At 41.7% G+C, this 24,091-nt stretch overlaps 1 protein-coding gene across 1 annotated transcript; it reads right to left on the bottom strand.

Moving 5' to 3' along the window:
• Positions 1–11,771: 11,771 nt before the first annotated feature.
• On the bottom strand, positions 11,772–24,091 carry LOC138267198 (vomeronasal type-2 receptor 26-like). The gene is made up of 4 exons (XM_069216051.1): positions 24,032–24,091; positions 16,775–17,002; positions 13,814–13,937; positions 11,772–12,759 (listed from the first exon to the last, which is right to left on the bottom strand). Exons 1-4 carry the CDS (start codon positions 24,089–24,091, stop codon positions 11,852–11,854), a joined length of 1,320 nt encoding a protein of 439 aa, XP_069072152.1. The 3' UTR covers positions 11,772–11,851.

Raw genomic sequence — 24,091 nt, 5'->3', positions numbered from 1 at the left:
AAAGGGAGGAAAAAGTTTCTCTTTTTGTTTTTTTGTTTTCTTAAGAGGAGGCGATGATTCACTGCTTACTCTTGAACACACCTTTTTTGCATGCACAAATGCTTTTCTGAATCACTAAATGGGTTTAGTACATAAGAACAAGGGTTTTAGTGTTCCCAGAACCTCTGATGGGCCAATTGGGAAGGATTGTGAATGCTAAAACTCTTGGTACACCTGGCCCTAGAAGAGCCCTTGGCGGATTGCTTAATATTCTGAGAATATGTTCTGATTAAGTAAATGCTTGCCTAGCACATCCCAGACACTACTTTTATGTATAGGACAACATGATCCATGTTTGGGAATACCTTTCACTCAATATGTGAAACCCAAAAAGATTTTTTTGTTATCTTTAAAAAAATAATGGAAAAAATCTTCCCACTGCCCTTGCTTACTTGATCATTTAAACACACATCATTTAGCTACATTGATGCAAATTGCACAAATATTATTAGCGAGTTGTGCCCAAATAGACAATCTGAAGGTAATTCAAGCAGTTTGTAAATCCGGAGAGAACGTCTTTGCACTATGTGAGTAGTCTTTTGCAGTTTGTGAATGAGAAATAAGAAACGTCATGTGACCCTGCGTTGCCCAAAACTTTGCCACAAAGTCGCTTGACATTTTTTTAGAAGAGGTTGAATTATTGATTATCTCGTTTTTATTTCTTGAAGTATTTGGTATAAGACAAAACTAGCTCTAAAGAACCCCAAACTGTTGTAGTTAGAACACTTTTCTTGCAAAATTAGTATCTGAACCCCAGATGGTGCATATTCAAACACCAAGTCTAACACAACACTTTGGTTGTGTTAGACTTGGTTGAAATTAGGCTACATAAAGCAGGAATTGCAGTGTGGGTTAGGTACAATAATGATAAAGGTTTGACAGCACATATATATATATTTTTTACATCAAAGCATATTTGTGATTAGTAAACAGGGAAGGGAGGGCCTGAGGCACGAGGTCAAGGGAGTAGCGCCTTCCCTGAGGCAGGGCATGTTCCCAATGGCTATTGCTCCCCTCAGAGGGAGACATAAGCCCTCTTAACTGAGCATGACTTGCCTTGCCCACGTTGCATCTCAACTACAAGTTGTGAGTACCATGCCGTGTACAGCATCTCCTGGAGAAATGTTGATGTTGCTACATAAATACATACGTACAAAATGAAGAAGGTTGCACCTTATTCACAGGGACGTCATTGTAACCCTCGCCAGGGCCCCCCTCTCCCCCATATACAAGTCACCTACCTGCAGCTGCTCTTACAGGTTGGACGAACGCACCAACGTGGCGCATGCGCGTGTGCACGAGATCCCTTCAGATCGGCGCCCACTTTATTGAGGCATCCTCGTGCCCCGGCTCCCCCGTGCTAGCCTTCTCGTGAAGTAGCTGGGAGACTGCCCAGGGCCCACACAGCCCAGCTTCAGTGCGCTGCTTCTGACAAGAAGGGAGTGATGTGGGCCCTGGATACCTCCTCTCTTTATGCCTGTTCACAGACCAGTAGCAAGTCTCCAAGGGTGAAATCCGTCCATGGGGGCCGGTGGGGGGCAGGGGCGTGCTGTTTGTGCCGTCTTGTTAGCTTGTGGTTATTTCTGAAATGACACTATGCTCAGGGGCGTAGCTTGGTCAGTAAAACTGGGATGGGGGGGCTGAGCTTCAGATTTCACGACAGTAAGGCTGACATTGAATGTTGAAATAAATTATATGAAAAGTAGAGGGCATAAGAGGGGGCTAGGGGGCAGTGGAATGGGGGAGGAATGCGGAGAGAAAACACAATGTTTTATTAAATAACCAATATTATCGAGAACTTTCAAAACAGAGCAGGGATAGTGCGCGCGCGTTTTTGTCTGTGTGCGCGCCCCCCCCCCCCCCCATGATCAAAGGAGTCCATTACAGTGTCCGGGTGGGGCTGATCTATGCAAACCACGAGTCAGTTATCTGAAATATCTCGGTGTTAGACATTTTCTAGGGTATTTTATGAGGGACTACACCTTACGTAAAATTGCCCGCCTCTTCTTAGGCGCCAAGAAGAGGTTAGGCGCTTAGAAGAGGTTAGATGAGAGGAATAAGCTAGGGTTGGGCAGACTTTAAGAGAAGCGGGCATAGAATACAAGGAAACACACACCTCTATGCTACATGGCACACATCACCGAGGGCAATGCTGCGTGACACAATTTCCGCCAGTAAGCACTTCATAAGCACTACACAAGGCACTACAAATAGATATCCATGAAGCACCAAATTGTGCCTCAGCATTCACCAAATGATGCAGCAGGGAAGGAAAATTATGCGGCTCAATATTAGAGGGATTATTTCACAATTTTTCCATTTTAACACGGATGAAACTGTGTGGACCGAGGTTTTCCGTCACTAATACCACTTTAAATTGTGAATGCAGCAATAGGCAGCTGAGAAGGGACCTGCTCACCGCCGTGGTGGTTGCAACCCACGCGGTGTGCTTTTAGGCCTCGCCTAAAATACTTAACAAAAACGTACAGCGTTGTTGTTGCCTTCTCAGTTGTCTGTAATTGACTCGTTGGCTTCCCTCTCTGTTCTTGCGTTTGACTTGTACAGGAGGATTTCAGTGTCAGTGTTCTGATTGGCTAGGTTGTATTCTTCCACGGCGTACCCGAGGGGACTTTTTGGATCTAACTATACAACAAAGACCTTACAGAAAGTGGCTTTGAAGCATTCATCTCTGGCTCCTGCACAGCCTTTCCTGGAGGTGTTCACCTACCTGCCATGGAAGCCTGAAGCAGTCACAGGGCTAAGCAGATCATTTTTTTTTATTTATTTGCCACCATTTCTTTCCCTGATGTTGCAATTCAAAGTTTTGCTGGGCCCTTTCACATCTGTTGTGCGCTTCGAGACCTCCCTACCACCCTGCAACAGGCGCGTCTCAAAGCACTCAGCTGCCACCACGTTGCCCCTTTGGCAGTCACCGCCCACTCACGCAGACGCAGGCACCACTAAGGTCCTGCTTCAAAGGATCCCTGGCATTGGGGTGTACAATACACATTTCTTTATCAAATATCAGAACTTAATCACTGATGATTTCTGTCCTACAAACATAAGCATTTCTTACATTTGTTTCACCTTTGAGTTGGGATTACAAGATAGATTTTTACTTACCAGTATTTTAAACAGGCATTTGCAATGCAATGGGTCTCGCATTTGCTCGAGTTAGAGCTATTAGTGCTATAAACTCCCAACCGAACTTTTGTTGCCACATAAATTGAAAATGAAAAGTAATCCAGTTTCATATAAGTGAGCCGATTCAAAGCGCCGCGGGCACCATGAGCATGAGCGCAAAGGAGAGACACAAAAGGAAAAAAATGTTTGCTCGCAGTCAAACGAATCGGTAAACGTGCAATTATCCATGTAACAGGGTTGATGTCCAAGGCAGAAACCAAACCGCCCCAAGGAAGGACAAAGGTAAAGAATTTACCAATGATAACAAAGGATTTTTGAAGGGCACACGCAGGAACGAGTGATAGTGATGGTCGTGCGGTGGGCGTGGTTAAAAGCCCAAATAGATGACAACATGTCGGAATCGCAATGCTTGCGCGCTGCTATGGATATAGCGGCTTCCTTGGCTCCTATATCATGTGTTTATTAGTGCATCTCATACACAATCCTAGCTCCAGCTGCACTCATTTGGTGTTTAACATCTCAACAGCCCCTACTGCCATGTCATCATGCAGCCCTCCCCTCGCTCAGCCCCGTCTCTCTACGCTTGCCCATTGTCTGCAGATTGTGTCCAATGGAATCCAAAACACAGTGGGTGTGGTGTACCTTGGCTGCTGACAAATAAAAATGTATAATGTAACTATGCAGAACACAGCAGATCAAGACACCATCTGGGTATTGGCTTTGTGTTACTTTTTTACACCGATCCGATTTAAAGTCTACTAGCAGCACTTATAGTCAAAGCCAAACCATGATTTGCAGTAGATTGTTACCAAAGTAGAGTAACACAGCGCATTGTGCTGCCTTCCTTTAGTTTGCATCAAGGAGGTATTCCATGGGTGGTGCACAGACCTTCACGTGAAAACAGCCGTGGGTTTTAATGCATATCCCGTTCTACAAAGAGTTGTGCTCAGGGGTTTGCACCAAAATCCTGCACCTCCCTGAGAGTGATGTAACAAAAACAAATGTTTTAACATTTCCTTTTTTATCCTCTTTGCATGTGTTCTGCATTCTTCAGTATCCCTTGATACTTGTGATTTTAAACACCTTATCTGCTGAAGCTTTTTCTGACTCTATGCTGAGCCCTTTTTTGATGTCTCAGGCACCTCAGGGTTAAGCCTTCATAACAATTATTTCCAAAAAAGGTATCAAGGCCAAATTCTCATCCCACCCCCAATACCCAATTCTAAAGGTGCCTAATATTTGTGTTGCAGTTTGTGGTTGAAATCTGTGTGAAACCCATTGTTGATAGGCGAAAGCTATACATTTCTGTAAATTAGCCGAAAGTCCAAAATCGGCAAGGGTTCTTTTGTGTACATTGTTTGCAGTTTTCCCAAAGTAACGAACTGTTGAAATCAGGAAATAATAAAAATAAGTAGGACCAAATAGCAATGGTGACAACATTTTCATCTGTGGTTAAGGTTTGTGGGTTCCCCCGCAAGGAAATGAGAGATCAGGGAAAATAGCTACTCTGTTTTTTAAACATGCGATAACAGTGCTCTGCAAGAAACAATACTTTTTCTCCCCAAAAAAGTACCAACAAATTATTTGTTGAGCAGAGTTTAAAAAACATTTTTGTACAGTTTTTGCATTTTTCGAAGTGGTTACATATTTGTCTTAATTTTTCAGGTTTCTACCTACTTGCAGTTTGTGGTTGAAAACACTTTCAAAACCATTGGTGATCCAGGAAAGCTATACATTTCTGTAAATAAGGCAAACTTCCAAAATCAGCTAGGGGTGTTTTGTGTCCATTGTTTACAGTTTAATCAAAGAAGCAAATTCTTGAAATAGAGAAGTTATGAGAATATGTAGGAATGGTGACAACTTTTTCATATGTAGTTTTTGACTTTTTGACATACAGTTAGATCCATCAGACCAATATATTTACAGGGATATAATCTGGTTTTGTCTGTCCAAGTTTGCAATGCGTCCGCAGTGCAGAAACCGAAGCCAAGGTATGTTTCCTGTAGCCCACTCAATCACCTACTAATGCATTCTTCCCATTTGCCAAACTCTGGGGAGAGGGGCTACCTGTCCCAGGAGGAAACAGGGCAAGAAGGAGCCCTGCAATGCAGCCCGCACCTGACAGCACTCATAAGCATGCCTTGAGTCCCGTGGTGCGGGACACACGCAGGATGTGCCCGGACCAAGGGCAGGCCTGTCCTTGCCCGTTGGAGCTCGTTGGAAACTGAGCTGGGCCGTGTCCCTTGGCACCGTAAGTTTTACTTATCTGCTTGAGTGTCTTTCCATCAGGTTGTAGATCTGTTTGATGCCTGTCTGATGTCCTGGGTTTAATGCATTTTCTTGTTGCAACTCTTTGGTCCATATGCTCTTTAATTCTCCAGGGGATTTACGATGGTAGAGGTAAGCAAGGCCCAATTCTGGAAGGGTATGAAGCCAAAAAAATTGACACAATGGATGGTTACATCTAAAAGGCGGTGGACACTCTTGATAAGGACGTTCTTTTAGCCGAGAAGAGTCTCTCGTCACTTATGATGCAACCTGACACAGATGTGCAACCTAATTGTCTGGGTTGGACCTGCAAGGGCATATATCAAGATTCTAATTTGGACCTCCCACCTCAGGGTCAAAGGGTTGTCCAACTAACAACCCCCAAGGCAAATCAGAAAAAAGGCCCTGTTCATAAAAATCAACACTGGTAAGAGCTCCAACACTATAGTTATGATGGATTCTACTAATTCTAATGTTCCTCTCTGCAAAGAGTTCTTTGCAGAGGATGTTATGAATCTAAACGAATGGGGATGTATGATCGACCTGGGCGAATAGAGGCTAAGCTTGCTGATATTGTCTGTGATAGGTGCAGCAACAAGGTGGGCGGGCAAGGGAGGGAAAGATCTGTAAATGTTGTACAGGGGTCATCTGGTATAGCTCACCCAAGCCTAACTTGAGTATTGCGGTCTGAGTGAGCTCACCAAGATGCAAGGGGGTCAACTAAAGGTTAGCTTACTTAGTGAGGCCCCAAAGCCTGTTTTATCTGCACTTCTTCCAGGGGATCCAGGGGAGGATGTTCCTCTGTGTAAGGGATCACAGAATCCACCTATGTTACCTGCCTCTGTAGGCCGCAATCCATCCACTTCATTTGAGGTAGCCAGGCTGCTTTATGTCTGCACTCCAGATGTGATCTTCCCCTAGATGCCTGCCCCTATGCAGTCATATTAGCTGATGTCCTCTAACTACAACCAGGTGCAAGTGAGTCCACCCCAGAGTCCACCCCAGAATTGATTAAGAAAGTAGCCCATTGGGTCAAGGGTAACTCCACGCTCCATGGTTGCTTCTTCTCTGGGATACCAATGGCCAGAAGGGTGGGTTGGGTTTGGAAAATGCGTATGGAGTTTGGGGGTAATTGCATTATTATCACTTTTAGGAACCCCAGGTTGGCCTGGCACCTAATCAAGTTGTCAGGGCCAGTTTTTTCTCCCCAAAAACAAGATCCATGCCCTGCCTCTTTGTTACTTTTACAGGGATGTTGCTCATAGATTGAATCGCTTCCCCCTGTTCGCATCCAATTTTGGAGTACCGGTTTCAAACCATCTATCTCCGCTGAGGGACGTGGCTGAAAACGATTGACTCATCTCCCGCCATGAGCAACAATCTTTTTCCTGCAAGGAGTTCGGGGACTGCCCTATTATTTTTTCTTCCCTGGCCCTAAGCACTGCCCATAAGAGTACAGCGGGGACTGCGTCATCTATTGAGCCCGACCCTAAGCCCAAATGGCTTTTGAAGCATGGTGTCAAGATTATTTTTAGAATGTGGCAGGCCTTGCCAGTAAATTGGCTTTTGATGATTGGGTGCTTTATATACGAAAATTTGATAATGCCTTATTCCAGGAGACAAGGAAGTTGTCGCTCTATGTTTAGACCAAAAGTGTGAAGTTAGACCCAAAGCCTAACTTTACTATGAGTATAGTTAGTCGTTTGGTCTAAGTTTACACTTTTGGTCTAAACTTAGACTTTTGGTCTAGGTTTACCTTTGTGAATCAGGCCCTTTGTATTTAGGTCTAGGCCAGTCTTTCTTGAGGATGTGATTTTCCTGAAGCAGGGACACGTAACACTCACATTCAAATTAAATACAGTCATCTTTTTCTGTTCAGATACTTTTCACCATTACTCAATTACTTGACCGTTTTTGTGGTTGGTATGTTAGCTGCTTTTCAAATGGAAATTGTTGCCATACTTTGTCTTGACTCCACTGTCACTTGGGATCACTTCATACACACCTTTTCTCTCTTTTTCAGACCCCTGTCCCTCCTCTCCACTTGATCCTCCCTCTTGTGAGCCAAAACACTCCCCAATCTGCTTTCAAACATCTGTAAACACAAAGAATAGAAAAAAAAGTTGTAGAAAACAAGATATAACCCTCACTGGTGTCCACCCCTTGCGCCAAGTACAATTCTTCATTCTATGGATATTGCTAAGATGTCTGAGCCTTCAGCTCCTCTCAAGAGACTTCTGATTCTTATGTTGTTTCACCCTGTGCGGTTCTCAGGGTCCTCTTATCTGATGGTGAGCTCTTTATAGGCTTTATAAAAACAGGATTTTGAAGGTGGTAAGAACGTTTGTGCATATTTGTTGTGGGGTATTTTGTTAAGGTGGTGATGTGTTCTGTTTTTTTTGTTTTTCTGAGTAATCTTGCTTTTTCATTCTAATGTGAACTGATTGTGTTGGACTGTGGTTCTTGAGTTGCGTTGTTGAGATATGCTCTGGTATGCTTTAATTGTCTATTATGTTGCTTTGTGCATGAATATTGTTCTGTTGTTTACTGTAGATTTTGCCAGCAATGTTTTCTACATTTGCAGCCAAAAGCATCAGATGCCTTGAAAGTGCTTCTGTCAAGCAACCATTCACCACTGTTGAAGGTGGTAAAATAGCTTAGCTCCAGCTCTTCAACGAATTAACACACCAGGCACCCCAACACTGTGACAGAGAGCTGTGTTTTAATTTAGCTTTTCCAGTTCTCACTTTATGCGAAATGGTACAAGAAGACATGACTTTGTACTCTCTTGATTGAGAGATACATCTGAGATATTCCAAAGATGGCATTTTTAATGGAGACGCGATTCTAATTAATCTATTATACAAGATAACTCAATTCATTGTGATTTAATGAGATTTTATTATTATATATAAATATTTGTGTTTCATGGCTTTTATATTCTTTAGCTTTGCAGATGTGTTTGTTTTCTTGGAAAATAGTTGGTTAAGGAAAAGTCTTCCATGCTAATGAAAATTGATGTCTGAACCTGTTTTGATCAGTTGTGCACGAGCATGTTACACTGGCATTCAGGGTGGAGCAATGATGGAAAGCCTAGCCTTAAGTATAATTTATAATATTTATTTTTGATAGTGCCTGAATTAATTCACTTAAATCCATACAAGGGCACCTTTCCTAATTAATGCAGGTTCTTTATCAAGTTAGATATAGAGATAGGGGTGATAGGGGTGAAAAAGAAGGAATGAAATTGCCAACATATGCATTATAGGGACCCAGATGATCAGACTATGGCCCTCATTATGACTTCGGCGGTCTTTTCATAAGACCGCCGAAGCCACGGGTGCCAGAACACCGCCAGCACCTGTGGTGTTCAGATTATTCATCAATTTAAGGTAATTTGTGAGACACATTAAAATGGTTCTAGCCCATCCTAAAGGCAAGAACCTAATTAGACAGTGACACACAGGGAGCTGGGGTGTAGTCTGCATTTCCTGATGAGCCATCTGTGTTAGGAGGGAGGGGAGGAGTGGTCGCTTACACCTGCAAGGGCATTGCCTGTCCTCACACAATGCAGTCTCCAACCCCCTGGTGAGTGTCTGGGGCCTGGCCTGGGAAAGGCAGGATTTCACATTCAAAATAGACTTTACTTTGAAGTAGGCCTACTTCAAAGGAGAAATTGGGTATAAGAAGGGCACCTAAAACCACAGACTTTAGAACACTTCTGGAAACAAGAGGAACCTCTGCCTGGAGAAGAGCTGAGGAGAAGTGCTGCCCTGCCTGTGACTGTGCTTTGAGGAGCTATCCTGCAGTTGCTGCTTCTGCCAGAGTAAGAGGGCAAAGACTGTACTTTGTGTGCCTTCCATCTTGTGAAGAAATCTCCATGGGCTTGATTTAGAGCTTGCCTCCTGTTGTTTGAAGTCTCAGGGACAGCAAAGACTTCTCTCTGCCAGCACCTGGATTCTCTGGAGAGACACCTGCTCTGACAAGTGGAGCCCTATCCAGTCCCTTGGCCCTTGAAAGGAAAGCTGGTGGAAATCAAAGGAAATCGACTTTGGACGACTTCGGACCAACGCCACTGCTGAATCCGGTGACGCCGCCTGCAACCGACTGCGTGATCTTCGCTGGAACGCGACAACCTTGCATCCCCGCTGAAGTCCGCGACTCCGTGGAAGTCGCCGCACCACGTCGTGACCGATGCCGCTCGAAGTGCGCGGATTCAGCATTTCGCACAGATGCCACGATCCCCGAATTCGCACATCGACTTGTTTTCACTCTTCACTAAAGGTACTGTACTTGGGGGTCTACATGACTCCGTGTCAGGCGCCACTGGTGTCGGCTTGTTGGGAATGACTCCGTCACGACGCCGTGTTAACACCTCATCGAAGCATTTTGTGTTTCTAAGCGCTATTTAGGAGTCTCATCTTTAAAAATTCAGAACTTGACTTGTGTATGTCGGATTTTTGTAGTTTTGGTCTTGTTTTGTTTAGATAAATATTTCCTATTTTTCTAAACCTGTGTTGTGTCATTTTGTAATGTTTTCATTAAGTTACTGTGTGTGTTGGTACAAATACATTACACCTACCACCGGCTGAATACAACCCCACTTTCTGCCAGCCTTTTCATGGCGGGGAGCCAGCCATAAAAAGACTGGCGCAAAGTCAGTGCTGGGGGCTACAGGGGGAAGGCTGCATTTCCCATGTCATTGGCCCCCTGTCCAGCACACTCGGAATGCTTTGTAGACAGGGAGCATTCCGAGGGTCCTGGTCGGTCCCTCTGTGCTATGGTATAGGACTCGGCTCCCTTAATGTAGCCGAGTCCTATATCGGAGCACTGTTCTTGCTGAACTGGCCATCGGGAACGCATATTTTAATGTTCCTGCCGGTCAGCCCGATGGGAACATTGTAATGCACTCAGGGGGATGTCACCGCCATGGTGGTGGAGTTCTGCCCGCGAGTTTGATTGTCCAGCGGTAGGACGCGCAAACTCATAATGAGGCCCATTAGTTTTTTTTTTTTTCAAGGCGATCAACACCTTGTGAAGAAACCTTTGCTGTACTGGAAGCCGGCAAGATACCTATCTTGCACTTAGTGAATAAAAACAAATTTGTAGCAAACTTGAAAAGTGAGAATGGAAATAAATTTGAAACAAACCCCCTTGGCTACATTTCTTAATCAGCGATTAGAAGATATTTATTCTGACATTTTCATTGGTACAAAGTGTTACAGATGCATGTTTCTTCTTCTTGGATTTTTCAATTTTAGCCAAATAAATGTTCTCAATTTGTGATTGGTTTAAAAATTATAGGATGGGGTTACACATGTTTTGTGTGTTCTTTATTACATGGTATGTAAAACATTGCACAATGTTGAGCCCTATTGCAAATCTTTAAGTAACATTTAAGTCATAATAATTCACTGTCCTGAAGCCAGGTGGGGTTAATGTGGGGTACATGTCTTATCTGTCATATCAGTGAGACATACAAACAGCTTACATATGGTAAATATTCAATATTGTATTTAGGAAGAAAAGGTATCTCTTTGTACACAGCAGCATGCTATTTCAGCTGAGCTACACTTCAAGAATGTTTTACTCCTTCATAATAAAAAAAAGTAAAAATGATAAGGAATGGACCACTATAGTCCTACAACAACATTACGTTTTAAGGAATCAAACGTTTTGTAGTACACTGTTTTTTGTCAATAAACCTTAAGGAGGAACAATGAGATAACAAAATTTGCAAAGAAACTCATGACCTTTGTTCAAGTACCTGGCTTCCAGATTTTAACATCAGTAAAGTAGGCAGTCAACATAATCCTTAAACTACTGTAGCACATTTAGGTAATGGAGGTTTGAAGGCACAATCTAAATGTGAAGCCATGTGAAGCCATGGAGCCATCATCTCCATTGACATATATTGGGATGTGACAGTTTTCTGACAATTGGAGAATTGTATTCTGTAAATCTTAGGTCAGCCTGTGAATGTAGTTTAATGTCAAGAATAGGGGAATGGAGGAATGTCAATATGTAGCAGGAGTGCACATATCAGTGGCTGTTCTTTGGAGGAAAAATAAGAGCTTTGCAGATTTGGACCAATTAGGGAGCAAGGAACTTAACCAGGCGAGAGCAACATCTGAAAACAGGAATCTGTAGGTACTGAAGAGGTGCTGGTGTTCTACAGTATCCATTGCCAGATTCACAGTAGGGTCAAGGAGGAGAGAGCTTGGAAGCCATTCTGGTACATTCTAATTACTCATGCAATTCATTATTTGATTCTGTTCATTACCAAGCAATTTGAAATATATGAGTAAATGCAGCAAACAGTTGTGACCAGAAAGAAAATAGTGACTGATCATATCAAAGTCATAGATGAAATCGCTTTCCTGGCATTCCTCGTCATTTTTCATTGTTCTGGATTTTTTCGAAACAGATATTCTTTTTTATTCAGATGAGGTCTCAGCAGTATGATAAAAACTTTTGGGACAAAAATGAAGGTGAGTAAACCAGCACTGGAAGATATGATCCCAAAGACCTCCACTGCCACCATGAATTTCCCATGTGTGCTCAGATAGCCTGGTACAAAGGAAAGCCACACACTAAGGAAGACAAGCATGCTGAACGTGATCCATTTAGCCTCATTGAAACTGTCAGGCAATTTCCTTGCCATAAAAGCCACAAGGAAGCTAACACAAGACAAAAATCCAATGTATCCAAGCATGCACCAAAATGCAACCTCAGAACATTCATTGCACTGGAAGATTATGATTCCGTTTCTGAGTAGTTTGTTCTTTTCTGGGAAAGAAGGGCACACAAGCAGCCAGGTGCCACAGATAAGGACTTGACCAAGCGTGCAAAGTGAGAGAATGGCTAAAGGAACTTGGGGGCCCAGCCATTTCCTCATGTTGCTCCCAGGCTTTGTAGCACTGAAGGCAATAACCACCATAATGGTTTTGGCCAAAACACATGACACACAGAACACAAATATGATGCCAAAAGCAGGCTGACGGAGAAGACAAGTTGTTTGCTGAGGCTCCCCAATGAAGAGCAGAGGGCAGAGAAAGCTCAAAAGAAGGGCAATCAGAAGAACATAGGTGACCTCCCGGTTGTTGGCTTTTACAATTGGAGTGTCTCTGAACTTAATGAAGACAGTTAGAGTAACAGCTGTTGTGAAAGAGAAAACTGAGGTAATACAAGTCAGGGTGGTACCAAGGATGTCCTGGTATGAAAGGAATTCTACCACCTTTGGAACACACTCACTCCTCCTCTCGTTGGGCCACCGGTCACTTGGACACTGCAAACAGTTGCCTGAATCTGGAATGCAAAAGAACAGGTTCAAGAATCTATAATTGTAGAACAGCAAAATATCAGGAAAAACATCCAAATGTTTTTGGTGTGCCTTTATATCCATCCTTTTGGAAAAGCTCATTAACTATGGTATGCTTGTACGTCCATCCTTTTAGAAGAACTCATTATCTATGTTTAATCAAAAGATATTGTCATCTGGCCAATGACACATTGGAGACAACTGTGTGAGTTGACCCACTGGTTTATTAATATTCATGCACAGATGCAACCACTCAGCGTGGCTCCTCCACAATTCATTAGTTTTTTTCCTTGTACTGTTAGTCTTCACATTAGGGGTTTTCCACTGAAATCTTGCCTATGAATCCTCTTTCATTACGTCATTCTCTTAATGTAGGCTTCCTTACTGTTAACCTTTACCCTATGTTTGAATGGCATCCCACTCCCCTAGACCCACAGGGATTGAGTTTCTCCTCGCTTCTAATACCTGGAATTTCTCTTATTGGTGGCGGGCTCTATCACTTAAACCAGGAACAGTGGTTTCCCTCTTGATTGAGTTAAATTCGGATGCACCCAACTATTTATCAAACACAAGAGAAGAGCCACAGCTCTGTTTACAAAAGCATACCTATTTACCCATGTTCAATCTAAGCATCATTAAAAGAAATGCATATGGGTTTAATAAAAAAGGAGCATAGTGGCTAAATGCTTCACATGCATAGTGGGGTGATGTGTTTGGAAATTCTCCGCATACTATCCGCCGTCTGTCTCATTAAGAAAGGCCAGGAACTTGTTGATTTCATTCACACTACAAATAAAAAATAACTTTGATTTAACAGAACCAGAATCATAAAACATATATGGTTTAGTAGGTCCCAAATCTGCACCATTCAGTTTCATGCTACGTGGGCCCCCTGTTCGCATTGTAAGATAAAACTGCTTCCTCAGTTTTTTGCTAGCCCACACTTCAGTGTAACATTTTGAAAAATAATGAGCACATCACTATAAACATTAACATATCTCTCAAATATGATATCTGCCTTTACAATAGACAATTCTCTACCTGTTTCGTTGGAGATCTCCCCTTCACCACACCGAATGCAATCGAAGCAGCAGGCAGGCTGCCCGTTTTGAATTGCTTTCCTGTAGCCGGGGGCACAGCTCTCAGTGCAAACAGACCGGGGAACCTGTGGTTGCAGTGAAATATTAGATTGTCTCAATTTCAAAATACTTACAAAGCATCCCCCTTTCTCTAATAAGGACACTTTACGTGATGAACCTGAAATGCTAACCTTTCCATATGGCTGAACATGAGAAGTAAATATGTCTAATACCCATGCATCATTAGAGTTACATTGTATTTTAAATTTATAAGGTGCCTTGTAACACTGTATAAACAATGATATGCTCCGACCTTCATTCCAATACCTTCTCACACTCATATTCCTCCAAGTTGCACTCTTGATAGTTCTTTGTCGCCATCAAGAGTTTGGGTTCTGGGTACTTTATAATGTCTTCTCCTTTTTTAGCGCAGAGTTCCTCTCAGTCACTCTTGATGCTTTGCACTGTCATGCACATATTACGCTTCTTCACAGCCCAAAACCCTCATTTAATACACAGGAGGAATATTTCACCTAGGAACCCTCCACCATAACAAAAATGACATCTGTGTTTCTGAATAGGGACTCCTTTGGTAACATCATAACCACCCAATCCAACTCCTGAAAATAATTTCAGTCAATTATTTAGCACCCGATTAAAACGTCCTTTCATCATTCGTTATGTGAGGATAAAGTTCTCAATGTGATGCTTGATGCCTTGAATCCACCATTTCTTCCAACACCAGTCGATGATTATGATTAATTGCTACAACCCTTGGATAACCTTCCTTCATAATCACCTCACAAAAGATCATTATTTCTACTGTTCTAGCTTTAATAATTTAACCTCTGGACATCAGCATAAATCATCTTTTATCATAATTGTGTGGCTCAAACCTTCACCTGAACAGTTAACAGCATTTGAAACTCATAGTACCACCATTTGCCAAGCATTCCATCATTTCTCACGTAACAACCAAGATAATGTCTTCCAACATGGATCCTTTCTATCATGGGCACTTAAGTTATATTATTTTGCTTGAGATTCCTTAAATGCCCCCCAATGAAGATTGAGGCCTTATCTGATATTTCGACCTCCCTGATCTCCCCAGCCAAGGCTTGCGATTCCTTGCTATGCACACATTGACATTTGTCATCCTTCCCCTTTATTACAACTTGTCCCAAATGATTGTAAAGTGAAACCACAATATCCTTCCGGTAGGATACCCCTGAGCCTCAGTTTGACGTTTCATTTTTCTTGAAGGTCTCTACATCAACCATGGTGCAGGGAGAGCACAGTCCACCCACATTTTCACCTGTGCCTGAGCCCACAACTCGGTAATGTGCAAGGTTCTTCTCCAGCCTGGACCTTTCCCGTCACATTTGCTTCCTTCTTGCATTCTCCTATCATTAACTTCTGATCTTTATAATTTATCCCTTGTTCACCAACACTGTTCAGTATTTCATTGTCATTCTCTGATTCTTTGTCAAACACTCTTAAAAATAACCAGGATTCCTACAGAGGCAACATCTTGCATTCAAGGCAGGGCAGTTCCCTGGTGCTGCCATATGTTTTACTTCCACAATGATAGCAGCGCAACTTGGCATTTCTTCCCTAACTACGTACATCATCACTTGACACTTTTCCATTAGTTCCTTTTTTTCTTTCCAAAACATTTACACTACATTTGCTTTTTCATGCACTTCTTTGAAGTTCAAATTATACAACAACTTTAAACTGTTTTCTCTAGAATCCCTGGAATTTTTTTACAGAGAAGAGCTTCTAGATATAGTTCCATTTTGCTACCTGACTCCTACGTTTCCCTAGAGGGAGGCAGCTGGTGGTTGTCGGAGGCTTACTGATTTAAGTCCAGGCTATCTTTCTTTTCAATTTCAATTTCAGAATCCCCAAAACAGTTTGTGTCCGTAATTGGCGATGTTTCCATCTGCTCTTGGGGAGGACTCCTTGCCTTGCCTATAGAGTTTTCATACTGCAGTTCTCATTCCCTCTCCCCTGATGGAATAGAGGTGTAGACTGCTCCCACCTCAAACAGAGCCAGAATGGAATTAGATTTTTGCATGGTGTCAACTACGACTCTGTCTCTGGCATAAAAATGCTGGATTGTATAAAGAAATCTTTGAAGGGCATCTGCTTGACGGCACCAACCTTATCTAGAGGGTCGGGACCTACTTCACTCAAAGTGTCATATTGTCTGTTTATTTTATTGGAACTCAAATATATAGCCCCTTCTACAATGGCTGACTCAGCATGCTTTTTGATTTGTCATGGAGTCCACTGGTATCCAACATTTGTCTTACTGTGCCACATTTCTGCGCAGGGGAGCAGACTTCTCTAGATTTCTCTATAAGAACTTCTGACAAAATAAAAATTGCACAGCAGAACTATTCAACAGATATTTAAGAGAGGTGAATCCATATGATCCTTTTAGTAGAAAACAACCAGAGAAAAACTGTTTGTTTGTTTTATCTCTTAGTTATAAATCTTTCACATGGCTATATTTTTTTCTCCTCTCAGAATCCCTGCAGTGTAATGACTATTCTTCCACAATGGTTTTTCATGGTTGCCATGTGTCGGTAATGCTGTTTAAGATGAAATGTATTGTTAATGGTCAATTATTGAAAGTGCAATATAGTTCAAATAAACTATGAAAAAATCAAAGGTTATGATTGCCAGTGTAAAACTGAGCTCAGACATTTCTCACAAAAAGCACAGCAGAACTGACGTTATCAGTTTTTTGGCATTTATTTCAGTATGCAGGTCTACCAAAGAATGCCATCCAGGGATTACTCGGACATTTTAAAAAATTGAAAATATTTATTGTAAAACAATGCCACCTTAAAAAAAGTTAGTTGTGCTGGAGCTCAGTTTCATTTTCATATATGCAAATACTTTCTATCCGTACCTGGTTGGTTTGTGAGTTCCAATGGATGGCACTGCTGTCGAAATACAGCTTGGCCCCAGTGGGCAACCTGGAGTCGAAACGTCCCACCTTTATGTAGCGCATGCTGCCGTCTTGTTGGAGTTGCCAATTGATGATGTCATAGAGGGCAGGTGGGTCACCATTGCTGTCAAAGGACATTTCCTCCCCTACCTTGTTCTTAAAATGCAGGTTCCTCATGTAGTGGAATAGCTAGAACAGGAGATGGAAGACATTGCAAGATATGTTAATGAACTCAGTAAAAATACAGCATTTATCTGAGAAAAGCTCTAAGGTTCTGAATAGAGGTAAAGTGAAATACCCCAGGTCATGTCTTATTCAAATAATGTATTGGTTTTAACAGCAAGTAAAGGTCACAGATAGTTTGTGAGGACCACAAACCACCAGTTTTCATATTGCAAACAAGCTGTAGATTCAACAGCCACAATAGCCATGCCTCAGCAGTGAGATTTAAAAAGTTTAGATATGTATATGGCTTCATATAAATCGTACATTTTAGTGGTCCAGGCTTGAGATACAAACATATTGGCACCACATTGTAGAGTTGATAGTCCATCTTCATGGAGAAAAGATGTTTGTCATCAACAAGAGGTTAAGGCTTTTGGAAAGTAGTCACCCAAAGTTAAAATAGGCAAATGATGAGTACACTGATAAATGACAAATAGTGTGACAAGTGAAGGGGGGTTTGATGTGAAAAATGCAAAGTGCAGAAATCAATAAAATCAAAAGGGAAGAAATGAGGTAAAGAGTCACCAGTCATTTAACGCTGCAATTCTCAGGCATGGTAGAGCTACAATGAAGCTTAAGATAAGCCATGTGCAAAAGGTTTACGGTCTGCATCTTCTCGCGGAGAGATCTACCATGCACTTCATTGGAACTATATTACAATTTTAAAAATATGGGGGCCGAGCCACAAAAGCTTTTATGATTATGGGAATTACTACTACATGAGCACTCTTTAAAACACTCTTCTGTGCCTTTGTGAATCAGATGCAAAACTTTACTCTCTCTAATAGTAAAAATGCAGAGGCGGCACAATCTTTTCTGTTTATACTAAAAGTATAGGAAGGTTTCCGGAATATTACAAGTTTATTTTTAATCGCCGGATAGTAAGTATAATCAAGAGAATGACCATACGGGCACATTGGGGATTTTAGTCTACATCAAGGCTGCATGGGTGACTTAATAAGGAGTCACCAACAAAATATGAACCCTCTCCTCATAACCACTCTGCAAAGACAGGATTAAATAACTATTGAGCAGGTAATTCATGATGGCAATCAAGCAGTCTAATTTTCGGAGTCTCTACAACTACTAAAAAGTACAGCAACTTTTTTTTTAAAAGGCCTAATTAAGCAGTCCGCTGTTAACTCTGGCTAAGCAAAGGGATGCCAGTGATGTATTCTATACTTGGGAGAGGATACTAAATGTTATGTGGTGATGAAAATGTAAACTGATTGTCCTGACAAAAGATATTTCCAGAAAGCTACATGCCTAAAATGACAACACTTATATCACAATGGGTGTTTAATTCTATCATATTCTTATGTCCATATCAATCTGTTATTATAAAAAGGCAGAGACCATTATGAGAGTAATGATACTCTAGACAGCTCTTATCCCTTTGGCAATTTTTACACTTTTCTCAGTGCTTATATAGGAGTATATAATTCTGTATATGTAGACATTTGGTTCTGTGATAGTTGTAATACATTTCTATGCAATTATATTTTATTATAAAAATATTTTAAAGTAAGTATATTTTTGTAATTGTTTGCATCAAACTGCAATTTTTATCCTGTGACTTTGTTGGATCTGACATCTTTGTTGTGGTTTTCCCCAACCTTTGCCTTCCAGCCTCCTCTTTTAGTTGGCTTTGCTTTTGCTGGCTTTAGGACCCTGCACACTTTACCATGGCTAACCACTTCTTAAATGCTTGTGCTGTCACCTTTAAACATGGTAACATTGGCTTACACCCCATTGGCACATTTCATTTACTAGTAGGTCCCTAGTAAAACAATACTACAAGTACCCAGGTCCTATAAATTGAATGGTACTAGTGGGCCTGCAACACTCATTGTGCCACCCACTTAACAAACACTTTAACAAGCCTCAGGTCTGCAACTGCAGCCTATGTGCAGTTTGAAACTGCCTCTTTCACATGGCCAGATAAACCTCATTCCAGGCCTAAACCTCCATTTTATTGCACATATGTCACTACTAGGGTAAACAGATCAGAGGGAAGAGTGCAGTGTATTTAACAAGTTGTATATGTATTTGTAAGTTTTACATGTCCTAGTTGTGAGAAACTCCTAAATTTGTTTTTTACCACTTTGAGGCCTACCTTTTTAATAGGATAAGATTGGGTTAACTTATTACATTTAATAAGTGATATCTTTCAATTGGGAGCAGGTTGAACTGTAGAGTTTACTATCTAGAGAATCATAACTTAAAGACCTCTTCAATGATTAAGTTGGATTTTAAGTAATTTAGTTCAGTGTTGAGTAAATTCCAAAAGGGGCAAAGTTTTTTTCACACTTGACCAATGTAATACTTTACTTCTTAACATCCCACATTGCCAGCATTCATCAAGTACTTGCAGCCAATATTTGAAAACGTATGTGTGGTCATGGTGTATGATGAAGGTCATGAAATTACATGTGAGATTGTTGAATAACAGAGGAGACCATTTTGACCTAAACCATTATTCCAACTAATGTATATTTTATTACAGAGACTCAGGGTTAATTGATATTGGTGTTCATTTTGAGGTGGCTTTAGTGTTCCATCTAGTCCACCAGCCTAACCCTGAGAGGCTTCAATGATATAATCCTTAGTAACGAAGCCGAATTACCACCCACACAGGGGCCCAGATTTATGAGCTTTTGACGCAGGGCAGCACAGGAAGACACCTTGATGTGCTGCCCTGTGTCAAAGGGAAAAGGCAGGAATGCTCTGTATCTATGCGATACGGTGCATTCCTGTCCTTTCCCACAGCACTGGCACCATTTTGGCTGCCTAGCCTAATCACAGGCACCCTTGCACCATGGTACAAGGGTGTCTGCATTGCATGCAGGATTGTTTTTGTGCAGGAAAGGACACCTTCCTGCACAGAAACAATCCTGGGAGGCTTTTTCCTCTTTCCATGTGTGCTGCAGACTGCAGGGAAGGGTATGCCCATTCCGTCCATCATCTGCTGTTATTGCATTTGTCACCCCAAGTGGGAAGGGTATGCCCAGACGTGGGTTCCGTGCTTGCTATGCCACCAGATTCAAGCTGGCCTGGCTAATGAAGGGTGATACCCTGAAACTGGTCTCAGGATGCTTGTTTCTGGTTCAGGGAGGATCTGGCCTGGCAGTTCGGGCTGGACTGTTCCCATGGGGAACAGGGTCAAGACTGATTTGCATATGGCTGGGTCCAAACTGGAATGGCATGGCAAGCAAAAACCCGATGGTTTAAACCCAGATCTGTGACTAGGGGTGAATGTTTGATTTGTTCTGCATTGCGTCCATCATCTGTTGTTTTTGCATTTGTCGCCCCAAGTGGGAAGAGTATGCCCAGACGTGGGTCTTGCGCTTGCTATGCCACCAGATTCAAGCTATCCTGGCTGATGAAGGGTGATACCCTAAAACCAGTCCCAGATGCTTGTTTCTACTTCAGGGAGGAGCTGGCCTGGCAGTTCGGGCTGGACCGTTCCCATGGGGAACAGGGTCAAGACTGATTTGCATATGGTTGGGTCCAAACTAGAATGGCATGGCAAGCAAAACAACTGAAGGATTAACCAAGATCTGTGACTGGGGGTGAATGTTTGATTTGTCCTGCATTCCGTCCATCATCTGTTGCTTTTAGAGTTCTCCATACAGCACCATGCCACTGGTTCTCATCCACTGGGCTAGAGAAAATGCCATTTATTGTGATATTGACAAGAATCTTGGATTTTGTAAATTGGATATAACTTGTATTAGCCATAGATGTATGAAGTGGGATCATTTGTTACCAATGGTTGAGAGCATTTTGGATTGTGACCATTCAGATCTGAAGATAGTGCACTGTGGTGGAAATTACCTAGGCACAATCACAGTCTTGAAATCCAAATGAAGGAGACCTTCTTACGACTAACGTCTCGCTTTTCTCAAATGGCCTTTGAATATTGTAATATATGTCAAAAGACATAAATGGCAATGGTCAAGAAAGGTTTGTCCTAAGATTAAGAAATTTCAGAAGCATGTTTTCAAAACAGTTTACGCATTTCTTCATGACCATGACATGGCCTCTATACATCATAACAACATCCTATTTGATATGCCAGGTGTTTATAGGCGAGATGGACTGCATTCACTGAAAAAGGGAACAGGGTCTTCTTTAATAACATCAGGGAATGCATTCAGTTCTATGTGTAACTGTACATTACACACATTAAACACAAAGGCTCTTGTCAGAGCCACCCTATCGCAACATTAAGTGATTATTACATGGTATAAATCCCTTTTTCTTTGGAATACTGATATTGGCGAGAGTCTTACCAAAATGGGAGCACAGAAACGCCTGCTATCATGCCAATATTTGTCTAGTTTTCACAACTGTCTCACAAGCTCAAACAATCAAACTACATTTAATGTATAATAGCTCTGAATCTTCAAGCACACAAGCCTTTATACTGTAACCTTTCTCTTGAGAAAGATTTTCTATACCCCATTACTTTTTTTCTTTTTATACAATCCCATGAGAGTCTCACAAGATCATAAATGTTTTGGTGGGCAATACTTACACTTTCCTTCATTAAAGTACTTATGACTTATTGTCCCCCCTAGTACGGTGTGGGGAGAAAGTGGCCTTTCCACTGATACTTCTCAGACAGTTCTTAACTATCACCCAGACCTACAATTGTATATAGTAGGGTGTGGGGTGAGACAGTCTCTCCAGTAACAACTTGCATCAAGATTTTGTGTACCTCACTACATTTTTAAGATCCCACAAGAGTCTTGCAAAATAGTAAACTTTTTTTAGAGGAAGAATTTACACTTTCCTTTATTACAACACTTATGCCTTATAGTCCCCATTAGTAGGGCATGTGGAGAAGGTATACTCTGCAATGAGGCCTTTTCACAGTATAACAACAGTACATAGTAGGGTGAAAAGAGACACTGCAGTCTCACTGACACCTCTCTTCAGCCTCACAACTATGTATAGTAGAGTATTGGGAGAGACTAGTCTCGCCACAGACACCTTTATGTAGAATATGGTCTAAAGAGACACTTCTGGTACACTTACAACTTTTCCCAGGTTCACTAGTATGTATAGTAGGATGAGAAAGGTATTCTTCACACATGTAGGACCTCACTATTCCCTAGCAAGCATAACAAGTACTAGCCTCTTCACTGAGACCTCTCCCCAGGGAAATTACCTAATATATGCTGACAGGTATAAATAGTAGGCTGTAGGGAAAAACTGCCATGTTTGTTGACAGATCCCTCTTGCCTCATAAATCTCCATATTACAGTGTTGGGAGAGACCTTTTCCTCTTCTATAACCTGTCTCTTGGAAGATGGATGTCCAAATTGGACTGTGAAAGGGAGCTTACCTCTCTGGCCACAGCTCTCTCCAATCCACGATGACAGATGTACAAGTAAGGTATAGAGATGAAATTGTTGAGAGGTCTGTCTTACATAACAAATTTAGAGACTAAGGTATGGAAATACACTACCCTATCAGCTAAGACACCTTCCCAGAGTAACGGGTTCAAAGTAGAGTGTGGGTAGAGACTGTTCTCTCTGACATAACTCTCTTCATGGTGATGAATGTCCACAGTAAAGTATTGTCTCTGTTGAAAACTGTGTCTTGCACAACTGGTCTCCATAGTTGATTGTGGGAAATTACTTACCGACATCTTCCAATGGTGACAATCATGCATAATACTGTGTGCATCACTGGGTATAGGAGTGTGCATTAGAGTATAACGATGCACAGCTCTTGGGCCAATACCTCTCTCTTATATCAGAGGTCCCTATACTATAGTGTGGACAAGGACTAATCTTTCTACTAACACCTCACTGTTGTGTGACAAGTCACCACAGCTGCATAGCAAAATGATTGGCTTCTCCATTAAAAAGTGTCCTAGAATAAAAGATGTGCAAACTACTATAGTGATACATATATATGCTGCATAATATTTACAGTCCTTTAACATGAAACGGACAGCTTTGATGAATACTACAATAATATAACGAAATTGACATTTTAAAGTATTAAGCAAAGAAATCATAAGTAACTTTAAACTTTTTTTATTACATCTCAACAACTTAAGAGCTATATTAAACGATAACAACTATTAAACAACCAAAACAAACAACTATATAACTTTTAACATTTCTTTTGACACTCATCAGCAGGTGCCAATATCTGAACCCTTTTTGCTTAATTTGCCTACTGGATTTTGATTCAAGTAGCGCTCCTTCCAGTTGTTTAACACCATCATCCTGCCAAAGAGAGTTAATTTTCATGGTATATATTAGCAAGCAAGGTGGCAAGAAAGTTTCAACAAAGCATTATACCTAAAAGTTACAGTTCACAAAACCTAGCTCTGGCATATTTAGCTAGTGTTGCTGAACTGCACAATTGCCAATCTGCCATATCCTCCCAAACTCATCACACTGTGCTTCAAGACATAGGTATTCCTAAGTAGCACAAAAATCCTGCTTATGTTAACTGTCACAACTCCATCTTGTGCCCAATGTGTGGTGGGTTTTATTTGTCAGGCTCATGTCACCCACCCCTTGTCGCGCCTCCCGTCCCGAGTTCTCCCAGTCACGCTTCCCTTAGGCTAGTTTTCAGTCTCTAGCCTTCCATGATTTTCCTCGCAGGAAGCCTGAACCATTGACCTTCCTGTTCTGTTGCTATGCAAGTTTGGTCTATTGTGCACCTGTAGATTTCACATGTCTATTTAGGAAAGTTATGTTATCTGTTGAGACCTAATGACTTGAACCGTCATGCACTTGAGGCTCGGTTGTAGTTGCTAACCGCCTTATGGTGCATATGAAAGGTCTTTTATCCGTTGTATGTAACAGGTGATCTTCCCCCAGGTTCATTGGAATATTCCACGCATCCACATGGGACATGTGCTCGTCTGGAACCTTTTAGCCTTCCAGTATAAATACCACTTCTGAACTTGCATCAGTGCTTGGCCTCATACCCGTCCTGTGTAAGCTAAGTCCCTGCACTCACCTTCTGAGTCACCCGGATCTTCAGCTTCCCATCATGCACAAACAACATCTCTGCACTCAT

Source organism: Pleurodeles waltl, chromosome 12 (assembly GCF_031143425.1).
Source record: "Pleurodeles waltl isolate 20211129_DDA chromosome 12, aPleWal1.hap1.20221129, whole genome shotgun sequence".
NCBI lineage: Eukaryota > Metazoa > Chordata > Amphibia > Caudata > Salamandridae > Pleurodeles > Pleurodeles waltl.
The sequence above is the reverse complement of the archived record's forward strand: the minus strand, read 5'-3'. Positions and strand labels throughout refer to the sequence as shown.